At 42.6% G+C, this 15,131-nt stretch overlaps 1 protein-coding gene across 1 annotated transcript in view; it reads left to right on the top strand.

The window, feature by feature from the left end:
- The first annotated feature begins 13,213 nt into the window (after positions 1-13,213).
- Positions 13,214-15,131, top strand: part of LOC115279875 (zinc finger protein OZF-like) — a 10,752-nt gene continuing 8,834 nt past the window's right edge. Inside the window, exon 1 of the mRNA XM_029924376.1 lies at positions 13,214-13,228. Within this exon, the coding sequence (XP_029780236.1) occupies positions 13,214-13,228 (15 nt within the window). The remainder of the gene's footprint in view (positions 13,229-15,131) is intronic.

The raw sequence follows: 15,131 nt of genomic DNA, 5'->3' as shown, positions 1-15,131 counted from the left end.
GCATAACGTGTAAAGGTCAGTTTTGTGTAGCTGCCTTCTTGTTTTCATCACTGTTTTGAAACCTACAATGAACGGAATTTTACAGCGGTCTCTGTATATTGATTAGTGGGTTTTGTTAGATAAATTCTAGGTGGGAGAAATGACACTGAAATGTAGTTTCTTGAGGTGCCTGGGTTGCCTGGGAGACTTCATCATTTGTGTGTCTGACTTTGTGTGTCTGAGTTTGTATGTCTGACATTTGTGTGTATGACTTTGGCTCAGGTCATGATCCCAGGGCTATAGGATTAAGAATCTTAAGTGGAATCCATACTCAGTGCAGAGCCCCATGAGGAATTCAATATTTCCCTGTGCCCCTCTCCCAACTTGTGCGTTCTCTGCCTGGAATTAAGTAATTAAATGATCAATTTAAGAGCTTCTAGCTTCTTACATTTACTGGATGTGTGACAAAATATTCTAAAAAGGGGAAGAGTAATGAATATATTTTGTCCCCTAAACTCTGTGTATGTGTGTGTGTGTGTGTGTGTGTGTGTGTGTGTGTGTGTGTTAATCTGTGAAAACTTTTAGAATCTAGTCTTATTAATGCTCAGAAAGTATTGCTGTTGCCTGTCTTGCTTTAACCTGGAGGATCTTGATTTGCTTATAAACTTCGTTCATTTCTTGTCCTTTGATAACTCTTTCCATGGAATTCTATCTCTTTGTTATTCCCATTCTAACTCCTGAATCAGACAGAACCTGATCTCCACATCACTGCCGTGAACTTCTAATTCAGATAAGAATGTGATCAGTAGAGGGGCACCTGTACAGGGGGATCAGTCAGTTAAGTGTCTGAGTTCAGCTCATGATGTCACAGCTCATGAGTTCAAGCCCTTTGTTGGACTCTGTGCTGACATCTTGGAGTCTCAAGCCTCCCCTGGATTCTGTGTCTCCTCCTCTTTCTGCCTCCCCTCCCCTGCTCATGCTCTGTCTCTCCCTCTCAAAATAAGTAAACATTAAAACAATAAGAAATACATAATTGGATAACTACATCTCTAAACCACTAAAACTTTTCATCTAAGAAATAGTCACAACTTATACTGTATGATATAAATGCAGGAGTCAAATGTGTGTGTGCCTCTGTCAGCACCTTCTGTTCTCAGTTTATCTTGCAGATAGAGTGTTTATAGTGTTTCTGTGACTCATATGCCGTCTTGTTACCTCAAAGGAAGAGAATATATAAAGTCTATAACTGTTAAAAATGATCTTACTGGAGAAAGCAGGAACCTCACCTAAGCTAGAACCATTTATCCCAGTTCCTTCCTTTCATCTGAGGTACCATTATGAACACTGCCGGTGTCCACTTGCTAACTATGACATTTATTGCAGGCGCTGCTGATGTTCAGGGATGTGCCCATAGAATTCCCTCAGGAGGGCTGGGGAATCCCTGAGCCTCCCTCAGTGGGTACTGTCCAGTGATGTGATGTTAGAGAAGTATGGACACCTCCTCTTCTTGGGTGAAGATAACTTCCTGTACCGAAGCTAACATGAGTTGCCTGGTGAGTTACAGGTAGAGAATGTACCAGGTGGAACTGTCACTCAAAGGAAACTTTATTTGCAATGAAGAAGGGGATGGGGGAACAGCTTCTAAAGTTGAGGATCGAAGAACAGGGGTGAGTACTTACTTTTATTTAGAATTTGAATGAATATTTGAAAGGGGAGTTTTGTCATCCTCTGCAGAGGGGGGTATAAGGCAGGTGCAAGCATATGTATACTTAGGAAAGAAGCTTAAATGCATATCCTGTGTTGTATTAAAGAAGGCTGTGCTCTGCCAGAGTCCAGCTCCAGCAGGTCCAGGGCTCCCTGAAGGTAGGACGGTGTTGGCAAAAGGGGGAGGGAATGAGAGAGCCACAAGTTTCTTTCTGATCACCAGGTAGGCCTCTCTATTCTGACCTGGACATTAGTTTTATTCATGGAAAAAAAATGTATGGGGCCCAGCACCGAAGTGGCATTTGCCTTAGACAATGCTTTCTTTCTTTTTTTTTTTTTTTAATGTTTTTTATTTATTTTTGAGAGACAGAGACAGAGCGAGCAGGGGAGGGTCAGAGAGAGAGAACGAGACACAGACTCTGAAGCAGGCTCAAGGCTCTGAGCTAGCTGCCAGCACAGAGCCTGACGCAGGGCTTGAACCCATGAACCATGAGATCATGACCTGAGCCGAATTCAGACGCTCAACAGACTGAGCCACCCAGGGCCCTCTAGACAATGATTTCTGATGACAAATTTCTTTGGGCATGTAAAAATTTCTCAGAACATAGGTTGGTGGAAGACTCATGCATAATCTTTATCAATAGTGATTGAAGTAGGTGGCTAGATGCTTATCAGATGGGGAAGAAAGGGAACTTCAGCATTCAAATACAAGGCAATGTGTTTAGCACAGCAGAGGCAAAAGTTAGTTCTTTGTGAGCAGGGTCCATAGCCTGTTTTCTTGAGGGAAAGTAAAACAGGTTTCTCAGCAATATTTGCTCCTATAATCACAAAAGAAGAAATTCCTATCATAAGTTCCTTCAAAAGGTGCAATCAGTATATTTTTTAATAAGAGGACAAGTCACTCCTGATTCCAATCAGCAAAGTGCCTTGGGGTTAGGTGCTCAAGCAAAAATAATCAAGTGGGGGTGGATATTGATCACCATCTGACAGTGGGAGGCCTTGCAAACCTGCTTTAACCTCACAAGGAGTTTTCTCAACTTAATGAGTTCATAAACGGCTCTCAACAGTGCTCCTCCGTGGATGGAGATTTTAACATGATACTGAGGTCCTGGTAAGTGTCTGGCATTTCACAGTCCATCTCCTAGGTGAAGCTATCCTGGACCTAAACTTCTATGCTGGCCAGAGCTCTTTTTATTTACATCCAAAAGGTAAAGTTTGCCCAAGCAGCCAAAGTAATGTAGAAAAAGAAGACCAGAGTTGGAGGCATCACAGTTCCGACTTCAAATTGTATAACAAAGCTATACTCATCCAAACAATATGGTACGGGCACAAGAACAGACCCGTAGATTAGTGGAACAGAAGAGAGAACCCAGAAATGGACCCATAAATCTATGGCCAACTCATCTTTGACAAAGTGGGAAAGAATATCCAATGGAACAGTCCTTTCAAGAAATGGTGCTGATAAAACTGGACAGCAACATGCAGAAGAATGAAACTGGATCATGTTCTTACACCATATGAACAAATAAATTGGAAGTGGATGAAAGATCTAAATGTGAGACAGAAAACCATCAAAATCCTGGGTGTGAACTTAGGCAGCAACATCTTTGACCTTGGCTACAGCACCTTCTTACTAGACATGTCTCTGGAGGTAAAGGAAATAACAAAAATGACTATTGGGACCTCATCAAAATACAAAGCTTCTGCACAGTAAAGAAAACAATCAACAAGGCTAAAAGGCCACCAATGGAATGGAAGAAGATATTTGCAAATGACATATGGAATAAAGGGTTAATATCTATAATCTATAAAGAAATAATCAAGTTCAACACCTAAGATACAAATAATCCAGTGAAGAAATGGGCAGAAGACATGAAGAGACACTTTTCAAAAGAAAGCTTCCAGATGGCTAACAAACACAGGGAAAGATGCTCAACATTGTTCATCATCAGGGAAATACTAATCAATACCACAGTGAGATACCACCTCACACCTGGTGGTGAAAATGAACAACTCCAGAAACAACAGGTGTTGGCAAGGACAGGGATAAAGGGGAACTCTTTTGCACAACTGGTGGGAGTGCAAACTGGGGCAGCCCCTCTGGAAAACAGTATGGAGGATCCTCAACAGATTAAAAACAGTATTACTCTATGTCCCGGCAATTGCTCTGCTAGGTATTTACCCAAAGGACACAAAAATGCTGATGTGAAGGGGCACATGCGCCCCAATGTATATAGCAGCTCTATCAAGAAGTGTCAAATGTTGGAAAGAGCCCAAATGTCCATCAACTGATGAATAGACAAAGAACATGTGGTAGAGATATACAATGGATTATTTGGCGATCAAAAAGAATGAAATCCTGCGCATTGCAACAATGTGCATGGAACTGAACTAGAGTGTATTGTACTAAGTGTAATAAGTCTGTCACAGGAGGACAAATATCATATGATTTCACTCATATGTGGAATTTAAGAAACAAAACAGATGAACATAGGGCAAGGGAAAGAAATAGAAGATAAAAACATAGAGGGAGGCAAACCATAAGACACTCTTAAATACAGAGAACAAATTTAGGGTTATTGGAGGGGAGGTGTGTGTGGGGCTAAACTAATAGGGATTGGACATCAAGGAGGACACTTGTTGAGATGAGCACTAAGTGTCATATGTAAGTGATGAATCCTGAGGTTTAGTCCTGAAAACCAATACTACAGAGTATGTAAAGTAGCTTGAATTTATTTACTTTTGTAAGATTATTCATCTATTTTGAGATTTAGTGAACAGGGGAGGGGGAGAGAGACAGAGACAGACACAGAAACAGAGACCAAAGAGAGAGAGAGTGAATCCAAGCAGGCTCCATGCTGTCAGCACAGAGCCCAACGCTGGGTGCAAACTCACAAACCCTGAGATCATGATGTGGGAAGCAGCAGCAAGGAGCCAGGAGGGAGAGTGCGATCCAGCAAAGCTCTCGTGCCCTTACAACCCTTGCGGCTGGCCCAGCTCCTCAGAGGTTAAGTCACTTGAGTTAAAATGTTATAGTACAAATGTCCTTCAAGATAGTAATGTTCCCAGGGAATGTGGTACGACAATAACAGTGAGAACAGAGAAAGTATTGTCTAGGAAAAAATCTTTTCCCAGCTGTGGCTGTCCGTGTTATGTATAAAACAGCACGCATGTGAGAAATAAACTGGCAATATGGGCATCACTCATGTTGTTCCTCCCGTCCCCATCCTTTAACTCTCTCTTCTATTCCTCATTTCCTTACCCTCATATCCTTGCTTTTGAGCCACCCGCGTGAGCAACATCATGACTTGAGCCAAAACCAAGAGTCAGATGCGTAACCAACTGACCCACTGAGGCACTCTCACTAACTTGAATTTAAATAAATAAATTGGGGGGGGGAAGGTAAAAAAAATATCCCCAAAAAAGATGTATGCACCTCTGAGTATTTATTGCAGCATTATTAACAATAACTACGAAATGGAAGCAATCCGGTGTCCATCAATAGATGAATGGAGGGGTGCCTGGGTGGCTCAGTCAGTTAAGCATCCTGCGTCAGCTCAGGTCATGATCTCACAGTTCATGGGCTCGAGCCCCACTTCAGGCTCTGACAGCTAGCTCACAGCCTGGAGCTTGCTTCAGATTCTGTATCTCCCTCTCTCTCTGACCCTCCCATGCTTATGCTGTTTCTCTCTGTCTCTCAAAACTGAATAAAAAACATTAAACATTTTTAAAAAGAATAGATGAATGGAGAAAGAAGTGGCATATATAACACGATGGAATATTACTCAGCCATAAAAATGTAGGAGTTGTTTTCTCTCCTCATCATTGCCTAAGTATTCATCTTGTAGAACATTGTGTGTGAGGCTTATGGAGGTGGAGACCCTAGCCTTCCATAAGGATGTCAACAGTGATACTTAGTATAAACTGACAGTGTAGTAGTTTTCAATACAACTTTGTGTTCACATACTTACATTACAGCACCAAATTTCTCTCATTTTGAATTGCAGAAACTATATTTCAGCTTCTCATCATAAGTAAGTAGTTGTGTCTTTCAAAAATTTTTTTACTTATTTCTGACAAGTGGTTCTTAAGAATATGTAACAATATTTCGAATACTGCATTACGACTATGACTGTGATACTGTATGTCATTAACAATTTTATGATGAGCCACTCATTAGTGTATAGGCTAGTCCACCTTGAAGCAGCTGTCTTGAATGTACTAGGCTACCATGAAGCAATTATATTGCTGCATCCTCATTATCAAAGCATGAATCATGATGCCTCTCAATAAATATGAATTTCTGGGGAGCCTGAGTAGCTCAGTCAGTTAAGTATCTGACTTCTGCTGAGTTCATGATCTGTGGTTCGTGTGTTGGATCCCAGCATTGGCCTCTGTGCTGACAGCTCAAAGGCTTGAGTTTGCTTTGAATTCCATGTTTCCCTCTGTCTTTGCCCCTCCCTCACTGAAAAATAAAGAAACATTAAAAAAAAGTCCCTCTCTCCAAGATAAACTTTTTAAAAAAGTCTCTGTGTCAAAAATGAACAAACATTAAAATAAATAAACAAATATGAATTTCTTTTCCGTGTAAAAGCAAAGATAAGGTTTACATTCTTTGATGAAGAGGGTTGCTGGGGGTCTTGCTGGTGACATTTTAAAACTCCTTAACTTCCTGGCGCACGGGTGCCAATCCACACTTGGGGTTTTGTTACTTCCTTTGAAGAACGTCTCCTGGAACATTACTTTTTGTATGACTGTGATTCAGATCACTGATGTAGGGGAAAGAAGTAGGGATTTCTAGATGTTGAGATAAAAATCCTCATGATGTTATACACCTTCAGCTTAAGTGTTTCCTTCTTAAAGTACCATCATCCTTTACTGTATATGAGTGACAACTCTAAATATTGGGAAACATTAAATGCTATTGGCTACTTCTGAAATTCTCATTTCCACTCCTTGTTACTTATCAATAATACTTGGAAGTGGAGGGCTTTTCTTAAAATTTAATTATTTTTTAAGCAGTATTCTCTTATAACAAATATCTGTGATTTATTCAGGATTTTGATGGTTACAATTTCTCTTATTCTTGTTTAAGAATTCTGCTAATCATGTTTCCATATGTATGATAGTTTCCACAACACTAATTAGTTTAGTTTTTGTTTTTATTTATGTTTTAGGTTTGTGGGTAACAATTTCAACTCACTACATTTTAACAGGGCGTTTAATTCAGATCGGAATCAGCCATATGTCAGTTGCCAATAAATTAGGTGTATTTTTGTCTGTATTCATATTAACGATACATTCTTTGCTCATGATTTACCTTGCTTGTTTCTTTTCTGGGTTAGTGTGCTCAGTGGTTGTTTTCTCCTGACTCTGATGTGTGGGAAATACTTGAAGGTTTATGTCAGTGAAATATGGGGCAAAAGTGAGTGGGTGCCTGCAAGTGGGTGGTAAAGGTTAAATCTGTCACTGTCTAGGAATCAATCAGGGCTGGGTGTTGAGAGCTGTCTGAACTCACTGAGTGAAAATTCCTGGTGAGGGTACAGCAAGTTTGCACAGTCTCTTGCCACTAGGCAGCGGCCAACATCTACCCTCTTGTAACTTTCATTTCTGCTTGGGCACCAAACCTCGGATTGCTTTGCTGATTAGTGTCAGGAGCAGCCTGTCCCCCTGCCCTGTCCCTGAGGCGTGAATGCACCTGGTCAGGGAAAAGATGAGTAAATTAGATACACCCTCTTGCAAGGAACATATGATTTTCTTCCTAGCTGAGCAATTAACTGATATCTTACTACTTTCTAGGCCTGGATGTAGTTGCAAAAGTCACTACTTTGGTAAGATGTATCATTCATTTTTGGGACTGTGAGAGCAGGCATGATGTCTCCTGGGGATCCTATTTTCCTGGAAACTTTCTCTTAGAGCTATAAACAGCCTAATGACCCTTACTCATAAAAAAACTGACCTTTACTAAACAATGCTCTTTGCCTCATAGTTGAAGGTCACTTCCTTAGGGTTATACCTGAGGTTTTGTATATCTTGGTCTTAAAAAATACCTGCCCTTCCCATATGATAGCATGAGTGCCTGTAGCTAAGTTTTTGATGAAAATCATTACTACTAAGATTAGAATTGTAACTTCTGCAGAATCCATGTTTTGGAAAATTGTAAAAATTATCTATGAGAAATCTTTTACTACTCTTTCTGCTCCTTGTGCCTTTCACCATAAGTAAAGCTAGAGAATCAGACAGAGCAGAGATGTCTGCCTGGTGATCAGAATGAAACTCAAGACTCTCATCTTTCTCATCCGACACCGTCCATCCTTCAGGGGACCCTGGACCTGCTGGAGCTGGACTCAAGCAGCTGGGGTCTTTCTGGCTCAGGACACTCCTTGTGGCTTTAGTGGGGAGTTCCAGTTCCCCTCATGGGGTTTTGTTCTCAGGGGCTTCTTTCTGAGCCAAAAGACAAGCTGGAAGGAACCCAGTGAGAAAGTTTGAAGTCAAAATTGAGGCAGCCAAATCCTCTTTCTTGCCCTCAATTTTTTCAGCCATGAGTGGTAGAACTGGGTCTGTCTGGGGCCACTAGAGCCAGGTGCTCTAGGACCCCTGGGTCCTGTTTACAAAGAAATAACCTTAATCTATCTAATAAATATATCCCTAACCTCCCATAATCAACACATGTGTACGTGTGGGGGTTGTGACCATTTAGCATAGCCTCTCCTAACAAATTTCAGGTTTTTTTTAAAGGAACATTTTTAAAATAGTTTTTTTATTTTTAAGAGAGAGAGACAGACAGAGACAGAGAGAGAGAGTGCAAGCAGGGGAGAGGCAGAGAAAGTGGGAGACATAGAATCTTAAGCAGGCTCCAGTCTCTGAGCTGTCAGCACAGAACCAGACGCAGGGACTCAAACCCACAGACTGTGACATAATGATTTGAGCCGAAGTTGCATGACCAACCCACTCACCCACCCAGGCGCCTTATCCCCTAACAAATTTCAAGTGTACAATAGTGTTAACTCCAGTCACCATGCTGTAAACGTTCAGTGCCTGCACAGCCTGCACCAGTAAACCTTTTACCATGTGATCCAATGTCTGAACATTTCCCTGTCCTTAGCCCCAGGCAACAAACATGCCAATCTTTATAATTTTGTCTTTTGTAGATTCCACATATATGTAATTTTGATGAGGGACTTGAGGCAGGCTAGGGCAAAGCACAAGCCAGCACACCTCCCTCTCCAGGTGGGACTTGGATATTTCTTGCACACTCCAGGCTACCCCAAAACAGGAAAGGACAAACAAACAAACAAGCAAACAAACATCTAAACTGAAAAGAGTCTCCAGCAGCTTACCAGAAACAAACAATCCCATCATAGCCTAAAGTCCCCTACTGTCTCAAGGTTCCTGCTTTGCTGAAGGAGGAAACAACCTCAGCTTGAGAATGGTATGCTCCAGTGAGTCTGTAGCACGTGAACGTCTCTTTGGAAACTCCCTCTAGACTTTACCTCCCTGGACTCCATAAAAGGGTCACACACACACCCCACTATCCCAGTGCACCTCTTTCTGCCCATGGGTCCTGTCTCCATGCTTTAATAAAATCAGACGCCCTCAAGAATTCGTTCTTTGTCATCAGCTCCAGAACCCACAAACGCTGCATCTCGAAAAATGTCATCAATTTCATACAGTATATAGTTTTTTCTGTGTGGCTCATTTAACTTAACACAATGTCCTCTAGGATTATTCTGTTGGTGCAAAGGAAAGATTTCCTTTTCTGAGGATTTTATACCAAGAATAAATTAGGTGAGGGACTTCTATTGGGAAAAGAGCTACTACCAGAGAGGAACGTTTTAAAAAGAGTTGCCTGCCTGGCATGGAAATATTTACCCAACATGTACTCTTTCCTGTTTCCTGCGACTGTACTTCCCCCTCTTTGAAATCCTAAATCTCTACCCTTTCCCCTTAATTCACAATAGCACATAAGGATCATTTGTCTGACTCTCATCTCGTTGATGTTCCTATAATTAAGCCTTTTTTCCTTTTACGAATCTGTCTCATAATAGTTCAATTTTTAGACCAGCTAAAGAATTGAGAATCGAAGAAGAGAAAAGTTTTCCTCTCCTACACATTCATTCCGTTGTTGAGAACTGACCTTGGTGCTTCAGAGCCAAAAGAAAATGCAGAGAGACTGTGGGATAAAGAGGAACCATATCCTTCTTGCTTTGCCAGGTTGGGAAGGCTGAGGCAGCTCAGGGCCCTCAGAACGGCACGGCCACCCAGAGGAAGGGGCTGGGGGTTTGTAGGGAAACACAGGATCCACCTGGTGTGGACAGGAATCCTGTGTGCTGCCAGCCTTGTTCACTGAGTGTTCTGGGAGGTGCTGGGTTCCTCATTTAGAGAAAAGTAAAAAGGCTCAGAGGGCTGTGTGAGTGGCTCAGTGTGTTAAGTGTCCCACTTGGGCTTAGGTCATGATCTCACGGTTCCTGTGATCCTGCCTTGCATCCGGCTCGCTGCTGTCAGCTTGGAGCCTGCTTGGGACCCTCTGTCCCCCTGTCTCTGCTGGTCCCCTGCTCTCATTCTCTTTCTGTGTCTCTTTCTCGGTGTCAAAATAAATGCACTTGAAAAAAAAAACTATTAAAAAGGGTTAAAAAGAAAGAGTGACCATTGCCTCAAAGAAAAAAGAGGTTACTTAGTTTAATATCAACCCATGCTATATATAAATGCAGTCATTTTGATTTTTGTTCAACTTTATACTTTAGAGCGATTTCAATTTTAGTGACCAGGACAACCTGTAGTAAGACCACTTCATAATTTATTGTGAAAAACCATTCAATATTTACTAGAATTGCAGCAAAACACACAGAAAAACAAAAAAGAACCCCCCAAAACGACAGGGTAACACCAAATTTCAGTAGAAATATTGTGCAACTGGATAGAATTTTCATATATTGTCAATGGGAGTTTAGAAAACTACAGTCTAGGGGCGCCTGAGTGGCTGCATTGGTTGGGCATCTGACTTTGGCTCAGGTCATGATCTCACAGTTCAGGAGTTCGAGTCCCTGTCAGACTCTGTGCTGACAGCTCAGAGCCTGGAGCCTGCTTCAACTTCTGTGTCTCCCTCTCTCTCTGCCCCTCCCCTGCTCGCCTATTGTCTGGCACTCTCTCTCTTTCTCACTCTGTCTCTCTCTCTCTCTGACAAAAATAAACAACTTTTTTTTTAACGACATTCTATTTGGAAAACTGTTTGGCAGTGACTTAGGAAAATAAACTTTGTTACTGAAGGGCAGCAGTTTGTCATCTCAAACTATGTCTCTTTGCCATAAGAATTATTTTAAACTGACAAAGGAAAAGCTCAGAAACCCAGGACAAGTTTCCTTTGTAAGAGACATTTGCATGTATAAGGGAAAGTTCCATTTGGAAGGATGTCTCCCTCTGTGTAGCCGAAAGAGGGAGAATGTGTAAATCTCCAGAAACTCTCATCAGTGGAGAAGGCCTGGATTTTAATCTGGGCAACAACCAGAGCCTTCCTTATGTGCTTTCTCTGGTCGCCTCTGCAAATGCTACCCAATAGGATCACCTGTGGAGTTTCGAGAAGGATCCTGGCTGCTGCTCTCCCCCTCAGATCCCTGAGTTGGGTGGGTGGAAATGACAGTGTTGTTTTAGTGACATGCTCCAGGGGATTCTGGTGCACGGTTTTTTACCTCCACCCCAGGATTCCTGGCCTCCCTGCTTCACAGAATGAAGAACTGGACACAAAATGAGCAACAGGCAAAAGTTGATCAGAGTATAAGAGAGGGAGATTGTAGGAAAGCTCTCTGTACAGAGAGGGGGACATCAGAGGGTGAAAATCCGAGACAATAGGCAAGGATCTTTGCTTTATGAGGTTCAGGTCTCTCCCACCCTTGTTCCCTTCCTTCTTGTTCTTTCTCAAGTCCTACACTTATTGACTTAATGACTGTAAGTGCTGGGTTTTCCACTCCTGATTGTGTCATTTCCATTGTCTGAGGGGTGGTCCAAGGCCATACAGTTCCATGTGGCTCTTAGGTTTTATGGTGTACTACTAATTTTTAGTTAGGTCTTTGTTGCGGGGTAGTTACGAAAAAAACTACCAATGCCAAATAGAAGCGAGGCATAATTTTATTCACGGCCGCATGCTTTTATTACGGCCAGGGCAAACCTTATCTCCGGGGTGTTAAGGAGTAGAGAATGGCCACGAACTAAGGTGGCAGTGAGATTATATGGACAGAATAAGTCATTAATGGGTTAGCCAATTATAATCCATAGCATTCCATAGTAGCCAATTACATTGCAACAGACAAACGCCATCTTTGGTGGGAACTCACCACTCCAAGGCTCTTTGTCCCTTCAAAATGACCAATCATAGTTACAAATCTAAGATATCACGAGATGGGGACAATTTCTCATCAGTTAACTGTGTCTTTGCCAGGTCTTAGTAAAAGAGGTGAGGTTGTGCTTAGCAAGCAGGGGAAGTTACACCTTCTGATAACTAACAGGGAGCTGCAGAAGCTTTTATCTCAAATGTTTTAGCAGTTACCACAAAGTTAGTCAGAACAGTGAACGGGGAGATGCATTCACAAACAATTTACAGAAGCCAAAACAGCCGAGTAATGATTTTCCATTTCACTCAGTCTTGTTAACCTACAACCGTCTTTAGTCAAATTCCTGAGGGGAACCTGAGGGGCAGTGGGTGGTGTCTGTCACATTCGTAAGAGGGACCTCACACCTGAGAGGGTTTCTCAGTGATCAGACACTCCCAGCAGTGTTCCCAATTGTGTTTTTTCCCCACCCAGAGACCTCAGGGCCTAATCTTTCCCTTTCAGCCTACTGAATCCTATTGTTTTCTATCATAATTCTAAGTGAGGCCCAGGGTAAGGCAGGAAGACTTCCCATTAATTTCTGAGAGTTGAGACGTGCTGAGGTGACTCAGTCGTTTACCCATCCTACTTGGGCTCAGGTTCTCATGCTAGGGTTTGTGGGTCTAAGCGCCGCATTGGGGTCTGTGCTGACAGCTCGGTGCCGTGCGTGGAGCACCCTTCAGAATCTGTGACTGCCTATCTCTCTGTCCCTCCCCTCACCTGCTCACGCTCTCTGTCTCCTAAAAAAGAAATAAATATTGGAAAACTTAAAAAAAAAAAAAACTATGAGAGTTGAGTGCAGGCTTTTCCTCAAGAAGATGGAACAGTTCTCCTGTACAGGAGTTGGGGAGGGCCAGGTCCAAATAGCACACATTTTCTATGGTCAAGCAAAATTTGTGGGCTTCTGTGGGAAGAGAGGCCCCTGAAATCAGAGATGGGAAACTCAGGGATTGGTCCGCAAGTAGGCGTTCATAGTTTCTGAATAGCTCCTGACACAAAGGACTAGGAAGTTGGGTGTTCTCTGCATTACAAAGTCGTGCCTGCAGGCAAGCAGTTGACTGGGGAAGAGGCTGTGTTGGTGGCTTTACAAACATTTTCTCCTACTTCAGCTGGGATTTTCTACAAAGATCTTCTGAGGAAGAAATCTAGAAGAGCAGGTGAAGGAAGAAATGGCCGGTTCTCAGGTAAGCTTTGTGCCTCTGGCCGGGGGCCCTGTTGTCTTTTCCTGGGGAAATTCCATGTATGTGAGAACTGCAGGATGCCTGGGTGTCTCAGCCAGTTGAGCATCAGACTCTTGATTTGAGTTCAGGCCATGATCCCAGGGACCAGTGATTCAGCCTTGAGTTGGGGTTCCTGCTGAACTTGGAACCTAGTTAAGATTCTCTCTTTCTTAGTCCTCCCTCAGTTTGTATTCACTCTTTCTCCCTCCCTCTCCCTCTCTTTCTGTCTGTCTTCTCCCTAAAAAATGAAAGGAAAAAAAAAAAAACTAAAGATAACCTGGCTATATGTGTCCCTGACAACATCCCTCTTGATCTTGTAATTAGAGGCCACTTGGTCCAACTGCGTGTTTGTGTGTTACCATATATGGGAGACAAAGAAGCACAGAATATGTTTTTTTAAAAAACTAGGCCATGTGGTGTTCAGGGCTCAGTTCTTTGGATACAAACCCAACTGAGTGGTACCCGCAGGAATAAAGTTGTTTCCTGGAAAGAAAAGCCTCAGTGTGAGAATCCTGCTACAAAGTAAAAATTTTTTTAAACAATGATTTTTTTTATAGTTCTGATGATTCTGCTTTATGTTTTCACCTAATTTTTAACCTTCTTAAAAATGATACCCAAGGTTAGGTGTTTAGAACACTCCTAATCCCAGAGACTTCTGTCCCTTCTCTCCAAACTGGCTTCCAGTAAAGCATCAACAGTTGTCACTTTGAATGAAATTCCTGCAAGAGCTAAAAATGGTCCCTTTGTGACAGATTCAGATAGGAGGGTGTTAAGTCCAAGTTTCCTGTTGCTGATGGATTGTGGTCCTAGGGAGCACTCAAGGAAAACAGTTCCCATTTTTGTCTGATTTGGATGATTTCTCTGCTCTGGGTAGAGTAGGATTATGAAAATGCACAAATACACAAGATGGATGAGGCACAGAATAATGTGGAATGTTCCTGCTCATTAGTGTAAGATTTAATATGTGGAAGCAGAGATGAGAGGAAAGAGAAAGACCAAGTTATGGAGCCAAGAAAGCCTTTACTGGGGTCTGTGGGGGGGCCCCTTCCCCCCCCCCCCCGTAAGGTTCCATGACTCAAGTAGGGGTTGAGTCAGGGAAGTCACGCGCCCCCCCCCCATACGGGAGGGGCGAGGTGTTTTATGGGTGAAAGAGTTCCGGGTCTTGGGAGGGCAGATTACCAAGTAAGGGCATTTTTGGGCCATGGCAGGCTGGGATTGGTTGCCTCCTTTGTTGGGGGACGCTGGAGCTTCGTGATTGGCTGTTTTCAAACAGTGCCAGACATTCCAGGACTGTGGGTGGGGGTTGTCAGTGCATGGAGCTCTCCCCTGACCCACAGCAAAATGGCCCCTTGGTTGCCATCTTAAGGTAACTCTTACAGTTAGGATGTGGAAAACATACATGAAAATATTCTAGATATTACAAGACATGGAAACTATATGTGACTGAAGGCTGTACAAATCCACTGTATCCTCAAAGCAGTTTATATTCTGATTTACTGTGTGGGGCTCAGAAGAACACACCAGTGATCCTGTGTCCTGAGGTGTGGCTTAAGCACTGAGATCAATTTGTTTCCTTACAGCCGTTGTTACCTTCTTTACTTGGCTTGGTGCTCTTGCCAGATTTCTCCCCTGCAATGTTCATATTTTCCTTCTTATCACTTGAACTGATTTTATTTTTTTTCCATAATATTTTATTGTCAAATTGTTTTCCATACAACACCCAGTGCTCTTCCCCTCAAGTGCCCTCCACCATCACCACCACCTGTCTTCCCCCCTCCCCCCTCCCCCCAACCCTCAGTTCATTCTCAGCTTTCAATAGTCTCTCAAGTTCTGCATCCCTCTCTCTCCCCAACTCTCTCTCCCTCCT

Source organism: Suricata suricatta, chromosome 16, assembly GCF_006229205.1.
Source record: "Suricata suricatta isolate VVHF042 chromosome 16, meerkat_22Aug2017_6uvM2_HiC, whole genome shotgun sequence".
Lineage (NCBI taxonomy): Eukaryota > Metazoa > Chordata > Mammalia > Carnivora > Herpestidae > Suricata > Suricata suricatta.
Note: the sequence above shows the minus strand (reverse complement) of the source record. Positions and strands in the feature narration are given on the sequence as shown.